At 41.5% G+C, this 19717-nt stretch overlaps 2 protein-coding genes across 8 annotated transcripts in view; both read left to right on the top strand.

Moving 5' to 3' along the window:
- The first annotated feature begins 2959 nt into the window (after positions 1-2959).
- LOC310635300 (NACHT, LRR and PYD domains-containing protein 3-like) lies at positions 2960-14073 on the top strand. Of its 4 annotated transcripts, XR_014491378.1 has the most exons (9): positions 2961-3146; positions 5154-5439; positions 6138-6158; positions 6928-8638; positions 9154-9240; positions 10300-10467; positions 11964-12096; positions 13625-13714; positions 13828-14073. XR_014491378.1 is itself a non-coding variant. In XM_083354092.1 (8 exons), the coding sequence occupies exons 2-7, from the start codon at positions 5172-5174 to the stop codon at positions 12061-12063; spliced, it is 2355 nt and encodes a 784-aa protein (XP_083210218.1). In that variant the 5' UTR covers positions 2960-3146; positions 5154-5171; the 3' UTR covers positions 12064-12096; positions 13625-14073. The 4 variants fall into 4 exon arrangements, 1 of the variants encoding a protein (XP_083210218.1); XM_083354092.1 differs by having other exon boundaries at positions 2960-3146; positions 13625-14073; XR_014491379.1 differs by lacking the exon at positions 2961-3146 and having other exon boundaries at positions 5412-5439; positions 6138-6220.
- A 2857-nt stretch (positions 14074-16930) lies between these two features.
- Positions 16931-19717, top strand: part of RNF123 (ring finger protein 123) — a 112628-nt gene continuing 109841 nt past the window's right edge. For 2 of the 4 annotated variants that reach the window (XR_014491705.1, XR_014491706.1), the window contains exons 1-2: positions 16931-17167; positions 18207-18288. The gene's annotated coding sequence lies outside the window, so the exon portion shown is untranslated. Of the gene's footprint in view, positions 17168-18206; positions 18289-19717 lie in introns of those variants that run through there. The other 2 variants (XM_083356120.1, XM_083356121.1) reach the window with 1 other exon arrangement.

The following is a 19717-nucleotide window of genomic DNA, read 5'->3' on the forward strand; positions in this document are numbered from 1 at the left end:
AGCATGAGCACACAAGGCACAGAACTGGGCACATTGCTCCAACAACACTCAAGTCTTCAGAGTTAAGTAGGCAATGCCAGTGCAGCCCTTCATGAGCGGTGAGGATGCCTCCTCATGAGTAATCTAGCATTGACCGATGCTGTCTCCTCTTTGTTCTATGGGTCATTGGATTAGGAGGAGGTGTGAACTCTACCTCCTCATTGCTAACGGGTGGTAGCTGCTCCTAGAACTGGCCTGGAGCCTCCGGGCCAATTTGCTGCAGCTGCAGTTCACTTCCCTTAGCCTGTCACTGGTCCGATCAACCCAGCTGAGGCTATTCTATCAGGCTAACACTCTCAGAACTCAAATCATAACCAATACTCAGCTCCACGCTTTCCTTTGCAGACTCAAACTCAACCTCCTCTGAACTTGCATCTGGAGAGGGGTCCTGGGGCGGATCCATGACTGATAAAGTTGGAACAAGAAATTTCTGGGAGATAATCGGGCGGCATCCAGAGGCCTGGCTTTGCAGATTACCGGTTGCGAGATGCTGTTTCTTAAGTTGGGCACCAGGAAATGGCAGCTGGGATTGCTGCTCTTGTACCAGTTTCCCTGCTTTATGGCAACACCCCTGCCTGAGCTCCTTGATTCTGCGTCTGGGTTGGCAATGGAGTGCCTGAGCTAATGATCCTAGGGGAGCAATACAAAGTTCACATAAAAGGTTACTGTGAGGAATAGGCTGCACATCTGGTGATCAAAGTAGTTGACATTCGCTCTCTGTTGGACTCCAACTTTAAAGCAGAATCTGTGGAGGTGGTGGGGTTACATCTTTCAAGGTGAACCTGGGAAGAGTTTGGGAACTGAGGAAGTGGACAAGGCCCTCTCAGCTGCTAGTTTGGCCACTTGTATAATAGATCCATGCCCTTCCTGGCTTATTAAAGCTGCATGGGAGGGGAGATGGGATTGGATCTGGGTGGTAGTTTATGCCTCCTTGAAAGGGAGTGGCCCTACGAGTTCTTAAAAGAGGCGGTGGTTGACCCCCTCCTCAAAGGACCATTGCATCACCCAACCAAGCTGGAACTCTGAGGGCTCCAACAGATCCTAGGAACAATATCAGAGCTCTTTGTCCAAAAGAGTGCAGTGTTAGGAACAGCTAAGATACTGCACAGAATCTTCAAACTCCCAGGCCATAGAGGACCCAGCACTGAGGAAGACAAAACCACCCATAGGGTGAAGGTTTATATATACACAAGTATAATTAAGTTTCTTAACGAATTTACCAGAGATAAAATTATTCAAGATGCCTGCAAGCTGAAGAAAATAAACAGATTTTTTCAAACATGAAAATACTTTACAAAAAAAGAACTGTGTTGAAGTTTCTAAACAGAATTGTTGATAAAAATGGGAATTTAAAATGCAGATTTCCATTCAAACTTACAATTTTGAAATCAGAAGGAGCAGAGAAATCTTGATCAGTTTAAGAATAATATGCCAGCCTAAATTCAGTTTGAAAGTGTGGTAATATTCTAATAGTTTCATTACCCGGTTCTGTTAGCAAATAGTCTTATGGCTAAGATACAAAATTTAGCAATTGGAAAGGTAACAGCTATCATCAGGAAAAACTTAAAAACACTTATTGGAACAGTTGGAATCACCCATTAGAGCAGGGCTTTTCAACCTTTTCACACATTGTACCACTTTTAGGATATGGCAACATCCGAGTACCACCAGTCGCCTAGCAAGGTGTCAAAAACTTGATGACCAAAAAAAAAGGAAAAAAGTGATGAAGTACAGGTAGTCCTCAACTTACAACAGTTTGCTTAGCAACTGTTTGAAGTTACAATGGCACTGAAAAAAGTGCCCCCCAAGCCACAGCCGAGCAAGAGACCTGCCTGCCCGCCCGGCGGCGCTCTTCCTCCTGTCTGAGGTTTTCATTGTTGTGAGCATTTCTGCTGAGGATTGGCAGCGGGGGTGGAGGTGGGGGGGTGTTTGGTTTTTAGTCCCACCCCCTCTGTCTGCTGGGTGGTTGCAGCAGGGTTTGGTCACTTCACATGACCCTGGGACACTGTGACCGTCATAAATATGAATCAGTTGCCAAGCATCTGAATGTAATCACAAGACCCTGGAGATGCTGCAACATTCCAGCTGATTGGCACTTCTTCTGGGCTCAGAAGCGCCAGGATCAGCGCCGAGCTCCAGCTGGAGCCTGGTGCTAATCCTGCCGCTTCCACTGAGCCCTGACAGCCCTGCAGCTCCAGCCATCTCTCACTCAGGCTTGTGCGGTGCTGCCACCGGTTAAGCTCATTCCCCTCCCCTGCTACCACTTTCCTAGGATGGTGGCGTACCACCTGCCAGGTGCCAATGTACCACAGGTGGTACCATACCACTGGTTGAAAAGCTCTGCATTAGAGGTTGAATTAATCGAGAAGGAGGTTTCCTATATTTACACTTTAAAACAGGGGTCTTCAAACTTGGCCGTTTTATGACTTGTGGACTTCAACTCCCAGAATTCCTCAGCCAGCTTTGCTGGCTGAGGAATTCTGGGAGTTGAAGTCCACAAGTCATAAAAGGGCCAAGTTTGAAGACCCCTGCTTTAAAAAGATCTGCTCTAGGGTTTACATTTCACGACACCTCCTGAGGTCAGCGCCAGGAGATTAAAACAAGCAGACACAGCTGTCCAATGAAGATTACAGTATGGGAGGATTCAAAGAGAAGCAATAACAGCGAGAGAGAGAAAAAGTTGCTAAGGCTGAGAAACACTGATGTATCGCAAACGAATTCCCACCGGAACATTTCTGTCTAAATTGTGCCCAGGTTATGCTACTTGTATACATATCTCCCTTTCATTCTCTGCCAGTGCATGTATTTTTATCGCCTTGAGAGTCTAGCGTCCCTGCCTTCAAAATACGTAAACTAAATGTCTTCTTCGGCGGAGCAAGTGCTGAGAAGCGTGTGGGGAGAGGAGGAGGAGGGGGAGAAACCCTTCTTTCGGGCATGTCTAACCCCAAACCCCAAGCTTTCGGCGTCAGCTTCTCCTCCTCCCTGTCAAGGTTAAGACTTTCATTTTCGTTCTCGGATGCCAAGCGGACGCCGCCACCTGAAAGTGGTTCTGGGAATCCGGCTTGCTTTGCTCTGGTTCGGTTCTCCTTGGCTGCCTTCCCGGATCGGTGAGGCGCTTTTGGGGTTGCACTGAGGCGCTGGGTGGGGCTGGCCTACGGCCTGTTATGGAAAAGGAGCCGTGTTTCACTCAAACGCAGTTCCAGGGTGCAGAGGAGGGCGGCTGCTCCCTTCATAGACAATGCCTGAAGTATGGCCGCCAGCACGGGAGGGAAGGGAGAGGCGGGAGAGACGTCGTTTTTGCCGCTTGGGCAGAGGAGAGTTGAGGGTCTGGGAGTGGCAGCCTCTCCTTTGTCATCTCCACGGCTGAGGAATTCTGGGAGTTGAAGTCCACAAGTCATAAAAGGGCCAAGTTTGAAGACCCCTGCGGGCATAACGTATCTCTTATGGCAGCTGAAGTTTGCACTGTATTTTGCATTGCAAAGTTTTGTTGGAACGAAGATAGGAATTGTATTCTAGCCGATTTGCAAGGTCCGGGCTGCCCAATCTTGTTTTAGAACTTCTGGAAAAGTAGACCTTGTGTTAATCAGATGGGAACTTCCTTTCTTACCTGGTTTCTCTACAAATTTTTCAACTGAAAAACTTTCAAGGCTGTAGTTGCCAGCTAATAGAGAAGCCGATACCAGTTAATCGTTACCACAGATCTGCTTATAATAAGAGGGAATATGCCATTGGCATAATAGCTTTAGGTAAAATGATAAGTAAAATGTAATTGTATTTAGGCACTTGAAACTGCTTTTAATTCTTGGAAATAAAGAACAGAGCACTGCCCGTGAAGGGATAAAACTACAGTGACTATATTTTCCTGGAAAATATCAACTATAAACCTGAAAAGGGCAAATCTGAAAAACAAGCCAGCGAAGCAGCCATTGCAGTGCTGCTAGATATTTTATAGAGGGAAAGTAAATATATATACATAGAACCTTGGCATGACTAAAGTTACCTTTGCTACTTTTAATTCCAAAATCTGGTTTATACTTAATTTCAGTGGTGGGATTCAAATATGTGAACAACCAGTTTTCTGTGTGGGTGCCGTTTCCAGAAGTCCATTCTGGGCCTGGGCAACAAAAAATTAGCTACCGGTTCTGCTGAAGTGGTGCGAACTGGCTGAATTCCAGCACTGGTTAATTTCCCTTGTATTGCCCATTCTCAGATCCCCAAAATTTTATCTGACCAAGTCCAGATCTCTTCAAGTTACGACAGCTCTGATTTCCCACACAATGATGTCCTGCTTGTTTCTACCATAAATAACACATCTGTTCTAACTTGGTGAGCAAACATCTGGTAGAAGTCAGGTTCCGTCTGCTGCAGGGACCAAAAATACCTTCTGGTATTTTTCTGTAGCTGGGATTTCACCATGGTTTTGAATAACAGAGTTTGTTGTACAGATAGTCTTCCATTTATGTCCATGGTTGAGTCCAAAATTTATGTTGCTAAGTGAGACAGTTAAGTGAGTTTTGCCCCATTTTACAACCTCTCTTGCCAAAGTTGTTAAATGAATCTTTGCAGTTGTTAAATTAGTAACACAGTTGTTAAGTGAATCTGGCTTCTCCATTGACACTGATTGTCGGAAGATCACAAAAGGAGATCCTGGGACACTGCAACTGTCATAAATATGAGTCAGTTGCCAAGCATCTGAATTTTGATCACATGACTATGGGGATGAGAAACGATCATGTCACTTTTTTAAGTGCCATTGTCACTTTGAATGGTCACTAAACTGTTGTAAGTCGAGGACTATCTGTACTGCTCCAAACCAAACTAAATGCCTAGTTAAATGTGGTCTCAGCTCAAGTTCCTTTTCTGCTCTTGTTTTGAAAAAGATGCTATTGCATTCAGGATCCCAAGCCTGGCCCTGGTTGGTTTGAGTGTGAATTGAAACTCAGACATGGTTGGTGATTGATGAATGCAGCGTGGTTAAAATGCCTATTCACTGCAGGTGGTAATTTGGGTAGTCCTGTATTCCACCCACCTGCTAAGATTATGCAAAATTCATTCTGAACGCCAACATTTACTTTGTTTTTTTTCCTGGCCTCTAAAATATGTTGTGCTTGTAGCTTGGCTATAACCTTACAATGGACACTGGAGGAGGAAAGATGAAGGACTTGCTTGTAGATGCTTTAGAACGTCTTGAGAAAAGAGACATTAAGTTGTTTAAGTCTAAGCTGCGATATGTAGCAGCTCCTCGGGGAAAGAATATTCCACGTGGTCGGTTGGAAAATGCAGACCGGCTGGATCTGGTGGAGCTCCTTGTCGAATTCTACGAAGAGAAGGCTGCTACACTAATGATAACTATCTTGGAAGACATGGGTTGCAAGAAAAATGCTTCCAATCTCAGCAAAGGTATGGATGTGCTGAAACATAATTAGAGTTGCAATATTTAGATGTAGAGTGGGCAAGGGTATTGTAGTATGGGCAATCTCCTTGTACCTGTTGCCTGTACTTTAAGGGAGTTGCACTAAGAAAATACACATTGGAGTGATGGAAGCAGGGTGTGATTGCACCTTTCTCTGCAAGTTAAGACCTTAACTCAGGGGTAGGCAACCTCGGCTCTTTTATGACTCATGGACTTCAACTCCCAGAATTCCTGAGCCGGCTGGCTCAGGAATTCTGGGCGTTGAAGTCCATGAGTCATAAAGAGCCGAGGTTGCCTACCCCTGCCTTAACTCAAACATGTTACTTTTCTGGGTCTTCACACCTACCATACAAAGCCAAGAAAACCAGGATAATGTGAGTTTTAATCCTGCCTTAGGCATGAAAGCTGCCCTGATGACTTTGGATCAGTCAGCCTCAGAGCTACCCATATCACAGGGTTGTTTGAAGAAATTAGTAGGCAGGAGTATTAGGTATATTTGCTGTTGAGAGCGAGGAAGAGAAAAGAAAGAAAGGAGAAAGAAAGTATGCTTTGTACAAAGCCATTAATTTTTCAGAGCGCTTTGAAGTTATTGTCACCTGTATTTCTTTTTAGTGGGACCTTTAGAATTGAACTCCTGTCAGGCAGAAAACAAGAATGCTAATTAACTAATGTGTTTCCTTTTCAGAGCTCAAGGATCACGTTCAGGGTATGTGAACGCCTCATTACAAGGCCTTAGAATTATTTAAATAAATGTATATAAACCCCAAGGTAACTGCATATTTTTTTCTTTATTTTTGGAGAACAGTTAGGATATTTCAGTAGAATGTATAAAAACTTAACACTTGAACATATTTCAAGTAGAAAAGTAAAAACAGTCTAAAAATTTAAGAGATATAACTAGTTAATGAGTTCCAAATTGGTATTCGTCTGTGATATTATTGGAGTAGTGAACGAATGATAATTTAGAGACCTGTGCTAGGGAGAATAGGTCTAAGCTTAATCTTTGCAATGTTGCTAACAAATATTAGGGTCTAAGTAAATCTGCTTCTATATGATGAGTGACACAAGCGCTATAGCTAGGGTAGGTCTAGAATATGGTAGCTTAAAAAAAACTAAATTAGAATGTATATGTACCCAGCCCATTCAGAAATATTATAGCAGACAAGCATCACATCTGCTTCAGAATACCTCTGTTGCTCTTGACAACTTGAACAAAACAAACAAACACAAAAAGTTATTGGAGGAATCAGTGATGAATACCTGCCATTCTCAAACTGGTGTCCTCTAGAAATAAATATTCGACTTTCATAATCCCTAGTCAGTATAACCTTTGGTAGAAGGTACTAAATTGTGGAAGAATGATGTAGATGGATATGAAGAAGAAGCAGCCCTGTGAGATGGAGGATCTCTCGATAGACCACTTAGTAACTACAATCATACTAAACGATGCGGTCTGTTTTCTGGCATTTTCCTAGGTTACAAAAAAAAGTATGCCAAGTACGTGAAGGAAGAATGCAAAAATATAGAAGAAATGAACATTCTGTGTGGTGAGAGCATTCCTTTGAATTCATGCTATGCAAAGCTGCTTATTATCAAGAAGCAACAGCCCCAAGAGCAGAAAGAACAGGAACTCCTTGCCACTGGCAGGTTGCACTTGGAAATCCTGAAAACCTATAGTCATCATTTATCCATTGATCTTGAAGATTTATTTGAGCCTGATGAATCAGGAACAATTCCAAAAACAGTAGTGTTGCAAGGGCCTGCAGGGATTGGGAAAAGCATGACTGTGCAGAAGATCATGCTGGACTGGGCTGATGGGCAGCTCTATTCAGACATGTTTGATTATGTATTTTTCATCCATTGCAGGGAATTGAACTTTGCTGAAAAAGCCAGCAGCTTGGCTGAACTTATTATTGAGCAGTGTCAGGACAGAAATGCCCCAGTGGATGAAATCTTAGCCCACTCTGAAAAACTGCTCTTTATCATTGATGGCTTTGATGAGCTTTCTCACTTTTTAGAATCTGAAGGTTATTGGTGTGACAAGCCTAACTTAAAGGTCCCTTTGGAAAGTATTCTAAGCAGCCTGCTGAGGAAGATACTCTTGCCAGATTCCTTCCTCTTAATCACCGCGAGGCCAGGTGTTCTCCTAGAGAGACTGCAGCAACGCTTGAAGTTTCCCAGGTTCACTGAGATCGTCGGCTTTTCTGAAAAAGGTCGCCGTGAGTTTTTTTCCAAGTTTTTTGAAGAGGAGAAGAAAGCCAACATTGCACTGAGATTCATTGAAAATACCATCGCGGTGTCCACCATCTGCTTCATCCCAATGGTGTGCTGGATCATTTGTTCTGTGATTAAAATAGAACTGGAAACTGAAGATGAGATTGCAGGCACCTTGGATACCACAACAAAAGTGTTTTTGCAGTTCTCTCATACTCTTCTTAAACACGATAATCCCCGATGGAAAACCTCCCCTCAAAATGAGTTCAGAAAACTTTGTTCTTTGGCCAGAGTTGGCATAAGGCAACAAAAAGTCCTCTTTGAAGAGCAGGATCTCAAGGAACATTGCTTGGATGTATCAGCTCTTAAGGATCTCTTTTTAGAGAAAAGAGCTTTCAGGACAGGTTTGGGCAGGCGCAGTCTCTACAGCTTTTTCCATCTCTGCTTTCAAGACTTCTTTGCTGCCATGTGGTATATACTGCCAGCGGAGTCAACAGAAGAGATGGATCACATTATGGGTGACTTGCAGAGATTATTGGTTGAAGGGGAGAAGCAAAATAATCAACATTTTGCACTAACTACATGTTTCATATTTGGCCTGACAAGTGAAAAGACACACATCTTCTTTGAGCAAGCCCTGCAATGCAACACTTCTGACCGTGTAAAGCCTCTCTTATTACAGAAAGCAGAAGTAGCTGCTAAGAAACTCGTTGAAAAACGCTATTCCCCGCTAAATTTTTTTCACTGCTTGTTTGAGAGTCAGGACCCCGAATTTGCAAAGAGGGTGATGCATCACTTCCAAATTATTGACTTTTCCTTCAACACGCTGTCCATGTTAGACTGCAACGTCTTGGCGTTTTGTCTGCAACATAGTACAATTGAGGATCATTCCCTTCGATTACATTTCTGCGGGTTGAGAACTCATCACATCAAGGCTTTGGCCCCAGGAATTAAGAACTGTACAACACTAGAGTAAGTGATGCATCCTTTCCTGTTTCCAAATTTAGATTCAAACTGAAGCTGAGATTCTTAAGCGTCTTTCATGTTTTGATCCTGCCTTTGCTAATTGTGCCTTCTTCTCACATTTTGAAAGAATCATTTATCATTTTGTTCTGCAGAATTATTCACAACAGTGTGAAACCACAGCTGACAGTTCTTTAGGTGGTGTTGATCTTCATGCTCACTGAGTTCTTCCCAAGATGTCATAATATATCAGCATCATATAAGTGCAGATCCAAGGAGTGTGGCCTTTTGTAATTGACAGAAATTTTGGCAATGCGCACATTTTGTATGTGCTGTCCAAGACTTTTTTTGGGTATGGTACACAGTGTGCCAATAACCACTGGGGCCATCACAGCTAGTTTATACCATAATCTTTCAACTTCAATTAATACTTTGTGATCTCCTCCGGTTCTTTCTCTTCTATTCCATCGTCTGGTATCGCTACATCAATTATCCACACTTTATTCTTTTTAACTACATTGCAGGTTTGGAGATAACAAATTTGGAAACTCAGGAGTGAATGTTCTCTGTACCATTCTGAAGCAACTGGGTTGTAATTTGGCTGAGTTGAAGTGAGTAACAAGAGAGCAAAGGCACATTTAAACAGTTGGGTGCATATTTTGTCTTGAAAGAATTGGGTATCCTTATCCATCCTAATAACTAGCAGCCAACTGGGTGAAATTCTAAAGTAATTAATTAGGCATTAGCTACTCAGAACTGATGTTCAGAAGAGTCAGTTTAATCAATGTGCATAGTGAAGAGCAAAGCAGGGGTGAGAAGAGAATGAGTCATTCCTAGAGAACTCCGCAGGCAGCTACTAAAAAACATATAAAGATCATCTTCAGTTCCAGGCTACACCTGAAGGCCTGCCGTCAGTCAACTGAGGTAAAGGAATTCTTTGCTTGGATGTTTGCTTTCTGCTGCTTACAAAAGATTTTCCAATGTTCCTCCTAAGCTGGATGAAACATAGCTTAATAAGGAACTCTAGGCATTTCTTGTGCTGAATCTTCAAGTCTTTTTTGCTCATATGTCCACAGGATTTGTCCTCGTTTAGTAATTTACGAGATGTGATATTATATGGTTCTATGTTGGTACAAATCTCAGTGTTATGACAACATGCAATTGAGAAGGACTGTTTTTTCTCATAGGTTCTCAGGGAAGTGTTTTAAACACTTGTATGCATCAGGATTTAACAATGACTCTAATCATCAAATGTTACAGTACTTGGGGGGGCTGTACTTTTTGTGAGATCTCTACATTTTAGGGATCAGTAACACTCACTGACTGATTGGCTTCAGAATGAGTATAAATGCCAAGGTGACTTTTTCCAGATTAATTGATATATGCCAACACCATGCATTTATCACTTAAGGGTACAACCTAGATAGTGTTGATGTTGATTTGTATCCATGGTAACATTTCCTGAATCAAGTCTAAGGCATAGGCCATAGGGCAATATTCAGACCAGGAAGGCTCTGTCACATCAGCCAAAAGTTAATTCAAATATAATTGGTTAAAGTGAGGTGGGGTGAAGTACCATCTGTAATAATTTGCTTGTCACATGTACTGATTTTGTTATAAAAAAAGATTGAGCAAACTTGTAATGTGGCTTTTAATTTTCTCTTTGCCAGACTTGATTGCAATAACCTCACTGACACTTGTGCCCAAGTGCTTTGCACTGTTCTCAGAACTAGTCACAGACTTTTCTGTTTAGACCTTCAAGATAATTCTTTCACAGAGAACTCTGTCCCATTCATCGAAGACTTGATGGAAAATTGCACCAGTTTGGCTATTGTAGAGTGAGTAGTGTATTGATAAAGCTGGAAGAGAACACTTGGCTTGCCTTCTGGGAAATGGATATTATTATTCTGCAATTGTATATGCTGAGACCTAGTGGAATGTTTGTGTTGGCTATCCCGGTAGCATTGGGTTGAGCATTCCAAAGAGTGGGAGACTCAGTTACAGTGGTAATGGGAACACCATTGGAAGAGTGAGTTAGGGGAGACATCATGATGGAGGGAATCTATCCTGCCCATGGCAGGAGATCCTATAACACTCCAGACAAGTGGTCTCCAGTCTTTTCTTGAAAACTTCCAGTGATGGAGCACCCATAACTTCTGGAAGTAAACCTTTCCACTGATTTAATCGTTCTTACTATCAGGAAATTTCTCCTTAGTTCTAGGTTGGATCTCTCTTTAATCATCTTCCACCCATTACTTCTTGTCCTGCCCTCAGGTGCTTTGGAGAATAAATTCTTGTACCTTCAAGTACTGGAAGACTTCTATCATATTATCCCTAGTCCTTCTTTTCTTTAGGCTAGATAAACTTAGTTCCCTTAGTCACAAAGGTTCACACCAATAAAAAATGTGAAAATAGAAGAAGTAAAGAAATAAAATGGCATGTTTGGAGAAACCAAAAGTTAACCAAAGAATTACATTTGTTAAATTGTTAACAATTATGCATTAGGTTTAGGTGATCAGATACAAATATTCCCCACTCACATAGAGGGGAGGTGTCTGTGTCTGTCTAGCTGTTTATCTAACTTGAACAGCTTTTCAAGGGTGGGGTTTTCTTGGAGTGGTGGAGAAAGCTCTGTGGGCTGTATGGGATACATTTAAACAATGGGAAGCTGAGAAGGCTGCAGATTGCAAGAGAGAGACAGACAGAGAGTAGTGTAATGGAATATAGGTTCCTTGACTTCTCCTAACTACATACTGTATGTGCAAGATCACCTTGAGCCTTTTTCCAAAATTCTCATTTGAAATAATGTATAAAGCAAAATTTCCTTCATGAAATTGAATGAAACCTACTTTAGTAGATTAAAATACCTTTAAGGCCAATTAGAGATGGCATGACAATCCATACGGGTACTGCTCAACTTATAACCATTCATTTAGTGACCATTTGAAATTACAAGAGCACTGGAAAAATAACTTCTGACTGGTTCTCAGACTTATCACCATTGCAACAGTCCCACGGACACATGATTAAAATATGGGCATTGATCAATTGGCATGTATTTATGACAGATGCACTGTCTCAGCTCATGTGATTACTATTTGCGACCTTCCCAGCTGGCTTCTAAAATCAGATTCACTTAACACCCAATTGTTAAGCAGTGATTTGTTTAACAATTGTGGCAAAAAGAATCATAAAATGAGGTGTGACTCACTTAGGTCCCTTGCTTAGCAACAGAAATGGGCTTAGTTGCAGTCATAAGACAAGGACTATCTGTACCAAACACTGGCCTCATCTGTAGCAATTTGTTGTAGCTTCTGTTTTCATTTCTTTTCAGCTTGTCATCAAATAAGTTTAATAAAAGAGGACAAAAATCCCTGAATCTGCAAGCCAAGAAGATAAGTGAATCAGGGCGTCGCTTTTTGTTATGGATATGACTCTATTCTCTCACGGTAGCTACAGAACAAAAGGTAATCAATCCTTAGAGAATAATTTCAAGGAGGTATTTCCACAAGTTTATACCAATTTCAGTTGTTGAAAACAATTTTCAGACAAAAATGTAGACATGAACAATCATTCATATTTTAGAATATTGTGGCATATTGCTTTCTAGGAAATCACTTTCTTTAAAAAATATTAAGTATCCCTTAATATTTAGGGAAATGGAAAAACCACTTGACCAAACTTTTAAGCATTGATTCTAGCATTTATATAAGCAGAAAGATGAGGTTTGCATGTGATAATAAATCAGTAAAAATAACACTTGAAGCCAGCTTTTTTTCCAGATCCTATTGTCAGTGTAGACCAGGAGTCTTCAAACTTCGTCCTTTTATGACTTGTGGACTTCAACTCCCAGAATTCCTCAGCCAGGCATGCTGGCTGAAGAATTCTGAGAGTTGAAGTCCACAAGTCATAAAAGGGCCAAGTCTGAAGAGCCCTGGTGTAGACAGTGATTATATAATACTTGTATACAGTATATAAAATATATGCTCTAAGATAGGCAAGGAGATATCTGTGCTTGAACTGATTTTTTGAGGAAGAGATTCTGAAGAACTAAAGCAAGTGGTCATTTAAAAATTTTAAAAATTGGTCCAAGATTATTTTAAAATTGGTCCAACATTACTATATCAAGATTACTGATATAGTAATGATGAACTAACAAACATGCATCATCCTTGTGAAGGTTTATGTGATCATTAAGATTTGGCAATGACTTCATGGGACATAATTGATCAACAGACATGTATAATTTGAACAACCAGCATCTATATCAGAGAATTAGTATGTGGTCAGAGTAATACCAGTTTCAAAAATCAATGTTGAATCTGGGGAAAAAGGTGATTTTCATCCTACAAAATAAAACTGTCATTAATATTGAAATGTCATTACAATCCATAGTGTAGCCACCGTTGGAATACTACAGTATATACAAAACTGTTTGGTTCTTGCTGCGATATTTTGGCAACAGTCGAGAACAAACACGAAATGAGACAAGAAAGGCACTAAGAAATTATTGATCCTGTCTTAAAGACTGGCATGATCTCAGAGCCCCAGCAAAATTCAGTACTCAAAACTTTGGAAAGACATTAATAAGTAGGATTCAGAACCCAAATGGTCTGATGGACTGAAAGGCAGGATATTAGAAATAATCCTTTCTGATCCACCGAATAGTAAATCCAAACTGATCCCACAGAATGTCATCTTTTTTTCTAAAAAAAAATATAGAATTAAGAAAGTTGTCTAAATGAATCTGATTTTGACAGAGGTTCTGTCCATAAATTCTTTCTACCTTGACACTAGTTTCATCATTACACAATGACTTTTTATCAGACCAGCTTCACAGTCCGGTTCTGTCAATTTGCCCAATTATCCATGTAGTAGCAATGCAGCAAGTTATGACCTTCACCCAAACACTTTCTTTTATTGTTTTCCCAGTCTAGCTACAACTGTGAGATATTACAGGTTTCTGGGGTCATTGTCTATCTTTTCCCTTTACAGGAATTCCTGTCAATGGATGGGAGTGGGGAAAGGATGGAAGAATGTTCAAATGGATTTACAGTGCTAAAGTATTGCAGTTTGTGGCCCCCTCTTTTCTTCTGAGCTTAAATAGACTCCAGAAGATGGTAGAGGACAGGAAAGCCTGGAGGAACGTTGTCCATAGGGTCGCGATGGGTTGGACACAACTTTGCAACTAACAACAACTTTTCTTCTAAAACTAGGGTTAACAAATCTAGCCTACAAAAATCCAGGAATTTCCTGGTAGGCACTGAAGACACATACAAATGGTTTTATTTGCTACTATCAACTGATCATCCAGGTTGCTGCAATCTAGAGAATAGTAACTGTGAGACTACTACTTGAGTGCTTCTTCTTGATATTCTGTCATACGTGTGCTTCCTTTTTCCAATAAATTTGCATTATTGACCAAACAATGCTTTTAAGCCAAACTAGGTGTGATGGGTTTTATGTTTGCTTGGAGACTGGTTTCTAGAAGTATCCAAGTCATAACAGACACTAAAAGCAATTTTTAAAAAAAAGAGGTTAGGGATTATAATATCACTAAATCTGATTTTATTTATATGTATTTCCAAGGTCCCTTTTTGCAGCCAATTTACCCAGTAGTATGTAAATTCTGAATATCTAGTGAAAGATTATTACAATCAGTACACAACTGTAGAGGTTCATTTGAAATGTTAATACTAAATGAAGCAATCTAGGAAACACAATTTTGTCAATATTGCATTATTTAAATTGTATTTGTTCCAGTTATTTTTTTTCTGCTTAATTGAGTATATGTATGATTATACTCTGGGGTTAGCTGCCAAAGACAAAAGTTTGAAATTGAGCTGCTTAGCATATTAATCTAACAAAGCTGAAACTATATAGATTAAAAGCAATGTGACAATATCACAGAGCTGAGTGGAACCTACTAGCACATATCACAGAGATAGATCAGAACATCATAGCACATCTTGGGAGTATGGACCTTGGAGGTCTTCTAGTCCAGCCCTCTGCTCAAGCAGGAAAACTTATACCATCTCAGACAAGTGATGGTCTAGGCTCTTTTTAAAAATCTCCAGTGATGGAGCTCGCACAATTTCTGGGGAAAAGCTATTCCACTGGTTAATTGTTCTGACTGTCAGGAAGTTTCTCCTTAATTCCAAGTTGTCTCTCTCTTTGATCAGTTTCCAACCACTGCTTCTTGTCCTGCCCTCTGGTGCTTTGGAGAATAACGTGACCCCCTCTTCTTTGTGGCAGCCCCTCAAATACTGGTTTGCCTCTACTATGTAAGATTTAAATTTCCAATATAAAAATGAGTTATATCATAACCTTATATTAATTACTTCTTTACCAGATTTAGTGATCATCACCTGCAAAACTGAACAGCTGTTTGCCTTTAATCAATTATTGTCTATCTTCACTGAGAGACAATCAGTCTTTAAATAGAATGATATAAAGGAATGTTAATGTGCTTCTGGTTAGATAACAAAACTTGCCTGTTTTCATAGAACCTTGTGTGATGGCTTGATAGAATTTCATAATGGAATTATAAAAGTATTCGAATTCCCGTATCCACTATTCCCCCCTCCCACCCTCAATTACTTCTGACAGCAAGGAACGGAGAGAGGTGCTTAGGCATTTCATTTTACTTCAGTTGTCCCAATAAGATTGCACCTTGACCTCGCAGCAAGAAGATAGGATCTCTGGCTTGAAGCAGAAACATGTCTTTGGTTTGTTTCCATAAAATTCTGTTTTTTAAAAAAAGTTAAGTTGGTTCTCTGTGAAAAAGTCTGCCTCCTCTGTTAAGACAAACACATACCCCCCAAAAAAACCCATCTACAACTCAAATTGTATGAAAAGTGCCTTTCCCATTACACTCGAGAAGGAACAATATCCATGTAGCTCTTTTTTCCATTTGCTGTTCCTGCCATGGAAATCCTATTTATCACTGTTCCGAGTTCACTGAATCCCACTGTTTTGTACTCCAAGATACATGTCTAATACAGCTTTAGTTTCCAAGATCAAGAATCAATTCATCAATCAAATCAAGAGCATTTCACCTTCCTTTTCCTATGTTTCTGCTATTCTATTTTCTTTGGTTTGGTTTGAGGTAAAAGAGTTGATGATCTTGTTCCTTATTTATTTTTTATTTTTTATTTTAATTCCATTTATATCCCGCCCTTCTCCGAAGACTCAGGGTGGCTTACAAGCTTAGCAGTAGCCTTCATTCCATGTATATGCCTGCTTATTAGGGCTTTCGCCCCCCCAAGCGGCATTATTACAAAGTCAGCTTATTGCCCCCAACAATCTGGGTCCTCATTTTACCTACCTCGGAAGGATGGAAGGCTGAGTCAACCTTGAGCCTGGTGGGATGCGAACCTGCACTAATTGCAGGCAGCTGGTGTTACTTAAGGAGGCATTAGCCCACTGCTCCACCAAGGCTCTTCCTCTATACCAGGGGTGTCAAACTCGCAGTGTCATCAATGATGGGATTCAGCCAGTTTGTACCACTTTGGCAGAACCGGTAGCTGTTATCATACCAGAAATATAATAAATTGAGTCTCGTCAGAAATCCAGATATAGTTCTTTAATTTTCACAACACTTTGAACCATAAACTTAGAAACTACAATGGCACACATTACACCAAAACTAACAAGCATATTACACTCTGGCTTACATAATATACTAAGCTACCATTCTGATCTACACAATACAGCACGCCGTAATGTACTTTGTGGCTTAATGTGTGAATTTAACCCACTGTGGTTTAAATGTCTTATCATTTAACACACTCAAGGGACCACACTTATTTAAGTTCACACAACGTACTGAGCCATAAATTGAGGTCTGTTTTTATGTAGCCAATACAAAACAAAAGACAAATTAAGTGTTGGACGATGATTCCGATTAGAATAACCAGCTCAGTTTCACTTGGTTCACTCGTGAATTATAATTTGTGAACCAGCCAGTGAGATTTGGCAAGTGGCAAAAATTCATCAAGTGATTATTTATGTTTGGACTCTGGAAGGTTAGAATATATTTGGAGGGGGGGGCACTCTTCTTACCCTGATGGCAAAACTCTGATGGCAAATTGTGACATTGCGCCGCTGTCCGGTTATCGCCCGGGTTATTCCAGACCGGCTTAGGCGATATTATCCTTTTTTTTACGTGCACAGGTAAGGCGTCTCGAATGATCGGGCTACCGCACGAGAGCCGAAAGCCAAGCCTTTGGGGAAGCGAGAGCATCGTCTGCTAGTCAGCTGCAGAGAAGCCCGGGGTTCTCCCGAGGAAGCAAAGGACGGGAGTCGGAGCCGGCCACGGCGTAGTAGGGCGCTGCGACTTGCTCGCGGGAGATCAGCCTGGTTCTCGAGGGCGGCGCTGCCAGTAGTAGAACGAGGGTTCCACCCGCCCCGCCACTGCGGTTGTGCCGCCGCTTCGGTGTGTCCCAGCTGGCGCTCCGTAGCAGGGCGGATGTTGTGAGGAACCGCGGCCGGCGGGGCTGGGCGAGGGAGGCAGGCAGGCGTGTGGTGGAGGCGGCGGTGAGTAGTAGCCGCGGGACTCGGCTCTGGGCGCGGGGGGAGCCACGGCCAGGGAGGCGGCTGCCGTCAAGACGCGGCTGGCGGGCTGCGACTAGGCCCGGCTGGCGGGTCAGCTGGGGAGGCGGAGAGCGCTGCGCCTTTAAAGGCAAGCCGGAGAACCGAAGCCGGCTTGTCAGCCACGCGCGGGGAGGGCGGTGGGGCGCTTGGTGGAAATCCACCCGCGCGGCAGGGAGGCTCCCGGCGGGCAGTCCAAGGCGAGGCTGCCTGCTGCACCCTTGGCGCGAGCCTGCCCGAGGGAGGCCTTTTTTCGGGGGAAAAGAGTTGCAGGCGAAGGCTGGTTCCTCTCACCCTCCTTCTCCCGGGGTCTTCCCTGTCCCACAATCGCCAGCCTAGGGATTGGTTCCCTTTGCGCCTTTCCTTCCTTCAGTTCCTGACGTGCTAGCGGCCACCCGGGAGACCGAGACTCCTGTGAAAAAACGTGCTTCGTTTGTGTCACCTTCCCAGAGTAGTATGGAAAGAACAAAAAAAAAAGTGTCTGTGGACCGCCCTTCCCGTGGAAAGGCTTTTTTTTCAGTGGGATTTTGAAGCGTATTAACGTCGTAGGTGTTAATGCCGGTAGAATTTAGTGCAGGAGTCTTCAAACTTGGCCCTTTTATGACTTGTGGACTTCAACTCCCAGAATTCCTCAGCCAGCTTCGCTGGCTGAGGAATTCTGGGAGTTGAAGTCCACAAGTCATAAAAGGGCCAAGTTTGAAGACCCCTGATTTAGTGGGAAGTCATTTGCTCAGACATTGCTCCTTAATCCTAAATTGATTTAAGGCTTGATCTCGAGTAAGCACCGTCTATTTCAGGGGGAGTTCCTTACCAATAAATAGGTATGGATGAGACTGATCAGTAAGCTGGAGGAGTTTGGAGGGAGAACAAACCTCCCAGCAGTAGAAGGGGCAACTGTGAAATCAGGCAAAAGGTCATTCATGCCTGGGGCTGTGGCTGGTGTTTCAATGCAAGGCTGATAGCTGAATTTTTTTCTTGTTACCAGTGGAAATCCCAAAATAAACACAATTCTACACCTGCAACCTTCCACGTCATTTGAAGACCAAAATTATTGCAATACTATGCAGGTTGGTTGTAGTAATATTTCAAAACTACAGTTGTGATTTCGGCTTCCATTTCCATGTGCCAAAGCCTAAATATAATTCTCCCGTGGATTTTCAGCTGTTAAGACGAAACTGATTTATGCATGATATCTTTCCCCTTGTTTACATTTATTTTAGTAGCAAATGTCTGCCATAGTTAAACCAGAAATTAAGATTGGGATTAAATTTTGTACAAGTTAATTTATTCACATTATTTACTTTGAGTTGCTATTCCTATAACTGCTGATAGACAGAAGTGAGTCTAGCTGAACTTAACAGTCAGAATATCTTGAATAGACACCTAACCCATTTTGTACAGTGTATTATTTCATGCTGTGGTCAACTAAATGCCAGTGCAAAGCCCATCATGATAGAGAGTAGAATTCTCTTGCAGTTGTCCCCCACTAATGAATATTCACAGTAGGTTTCTCAGCTGTAATTATATAATAAGCAGCTATTCATAGCCTTTTTCTCCATGAATTTCATTAAGATCTTTCATAGTGATCGTAAGTTGACCATTGTTTCATCTTATGAATCTAATTGTTAACCCTACTTGAAATGTATTGTGTAAAATACTTTTAATGTGTCCAGAATCCATATCAATCTTTTTTATTTAATGATCAAAACTTTTACTGTAGGAAAATGGATTCTACTACATCATGGATACAGTAAACCATGGATTCTGCTATAGGGAAAACTGCATAATCTCATGAACATCTGGCTTGTTTTAATAATTTTAAAAATGCCAAATACTACAGTGTTTACTAATGTAGTTACTCTACTCCCTGATAATTTCAACTGACTTATTTGCACTTTTTCTGAGCGATCTAGTATCTTTCTCTAAGATAAGTGACCAGAATTTGGGCTTCCTTCTTAGGAATAGGCCTTCCTTCCTGCAATAAATCTGCATAAAATAGTGTTATAGAAAACCTAATTAATTAGAACTATCTCTGCTTTTGCAGCTGCATTTTGTGTCTTGCTGTCTGTTTCTTGGTCTCTCTTTTTTAGCATTCTCTGATATTAGAGTTGTTTCTAGATATGCATTTACTCTCAAAGTTCACAATAGAGAGATTATTAGAAAACCTGTTAACTCGGACTGGAAAATATTTTCTTACAAAGGTGCTGATTTGAGGAGAGGCTGTTTTGAGTGACCAAGCAGGAAGGATTTACAGAAACTTTTATTTTAAGGTCTCAATGTAGTAATTAAGGCATCAGGCAAGAAATTGGCAAAAAATTGTGAGTTCTGGTCCTGCCTTAAGTACAAAGCCAGCTGCATGACCTTGAGTGGCTCTTTCCCTTTCTCTCTTAGCCCTAGGAGGGAGCTAAGGGCAAACCACTTCCAAGAAACTTTGTCAAAAATAAAATAAAATCAAGGATTCTTTGGGCAGTCAAAACTGAGTCAAAAGCTCACATT

Source organism: Vipera ursinii (genome assembly GCF_947247035.1).
Source record: "Vipera ursinii genome assembly, chromosome: 2".
Lineage (NCBI taxonomy): Eukaryota > Metazoa > Chordata > Lepidosauria > Squamata > Viperidae > Vipera > Vipera ursinii.

Excerpts from the sequence above, each read along its gene's own strand:
- LOC310635300 (XM_083354092.1), top strand. The coding sequence starts at position 5,172 with ATGGACACTGGAGGAGGAAAGATGAAGGACTTGCTTGTAGATGCTTTA. Across the intron at positions 5,440-6,137 it reads TGCTTCCAATCTCAGCAAAG|AGCTCAAGGATCACGTTCAG; the intron begins GTATGGATGTGC and ends TTTCCTTTTCAG. Across the intron at positions 9,241-10,299 it reads TGTAATTTGGCTGAGTTGAA|ACTTGATTGCAATAACCTCA; the intron begins GTGAGTAACAAG and ends TCTCTTTGCCAG.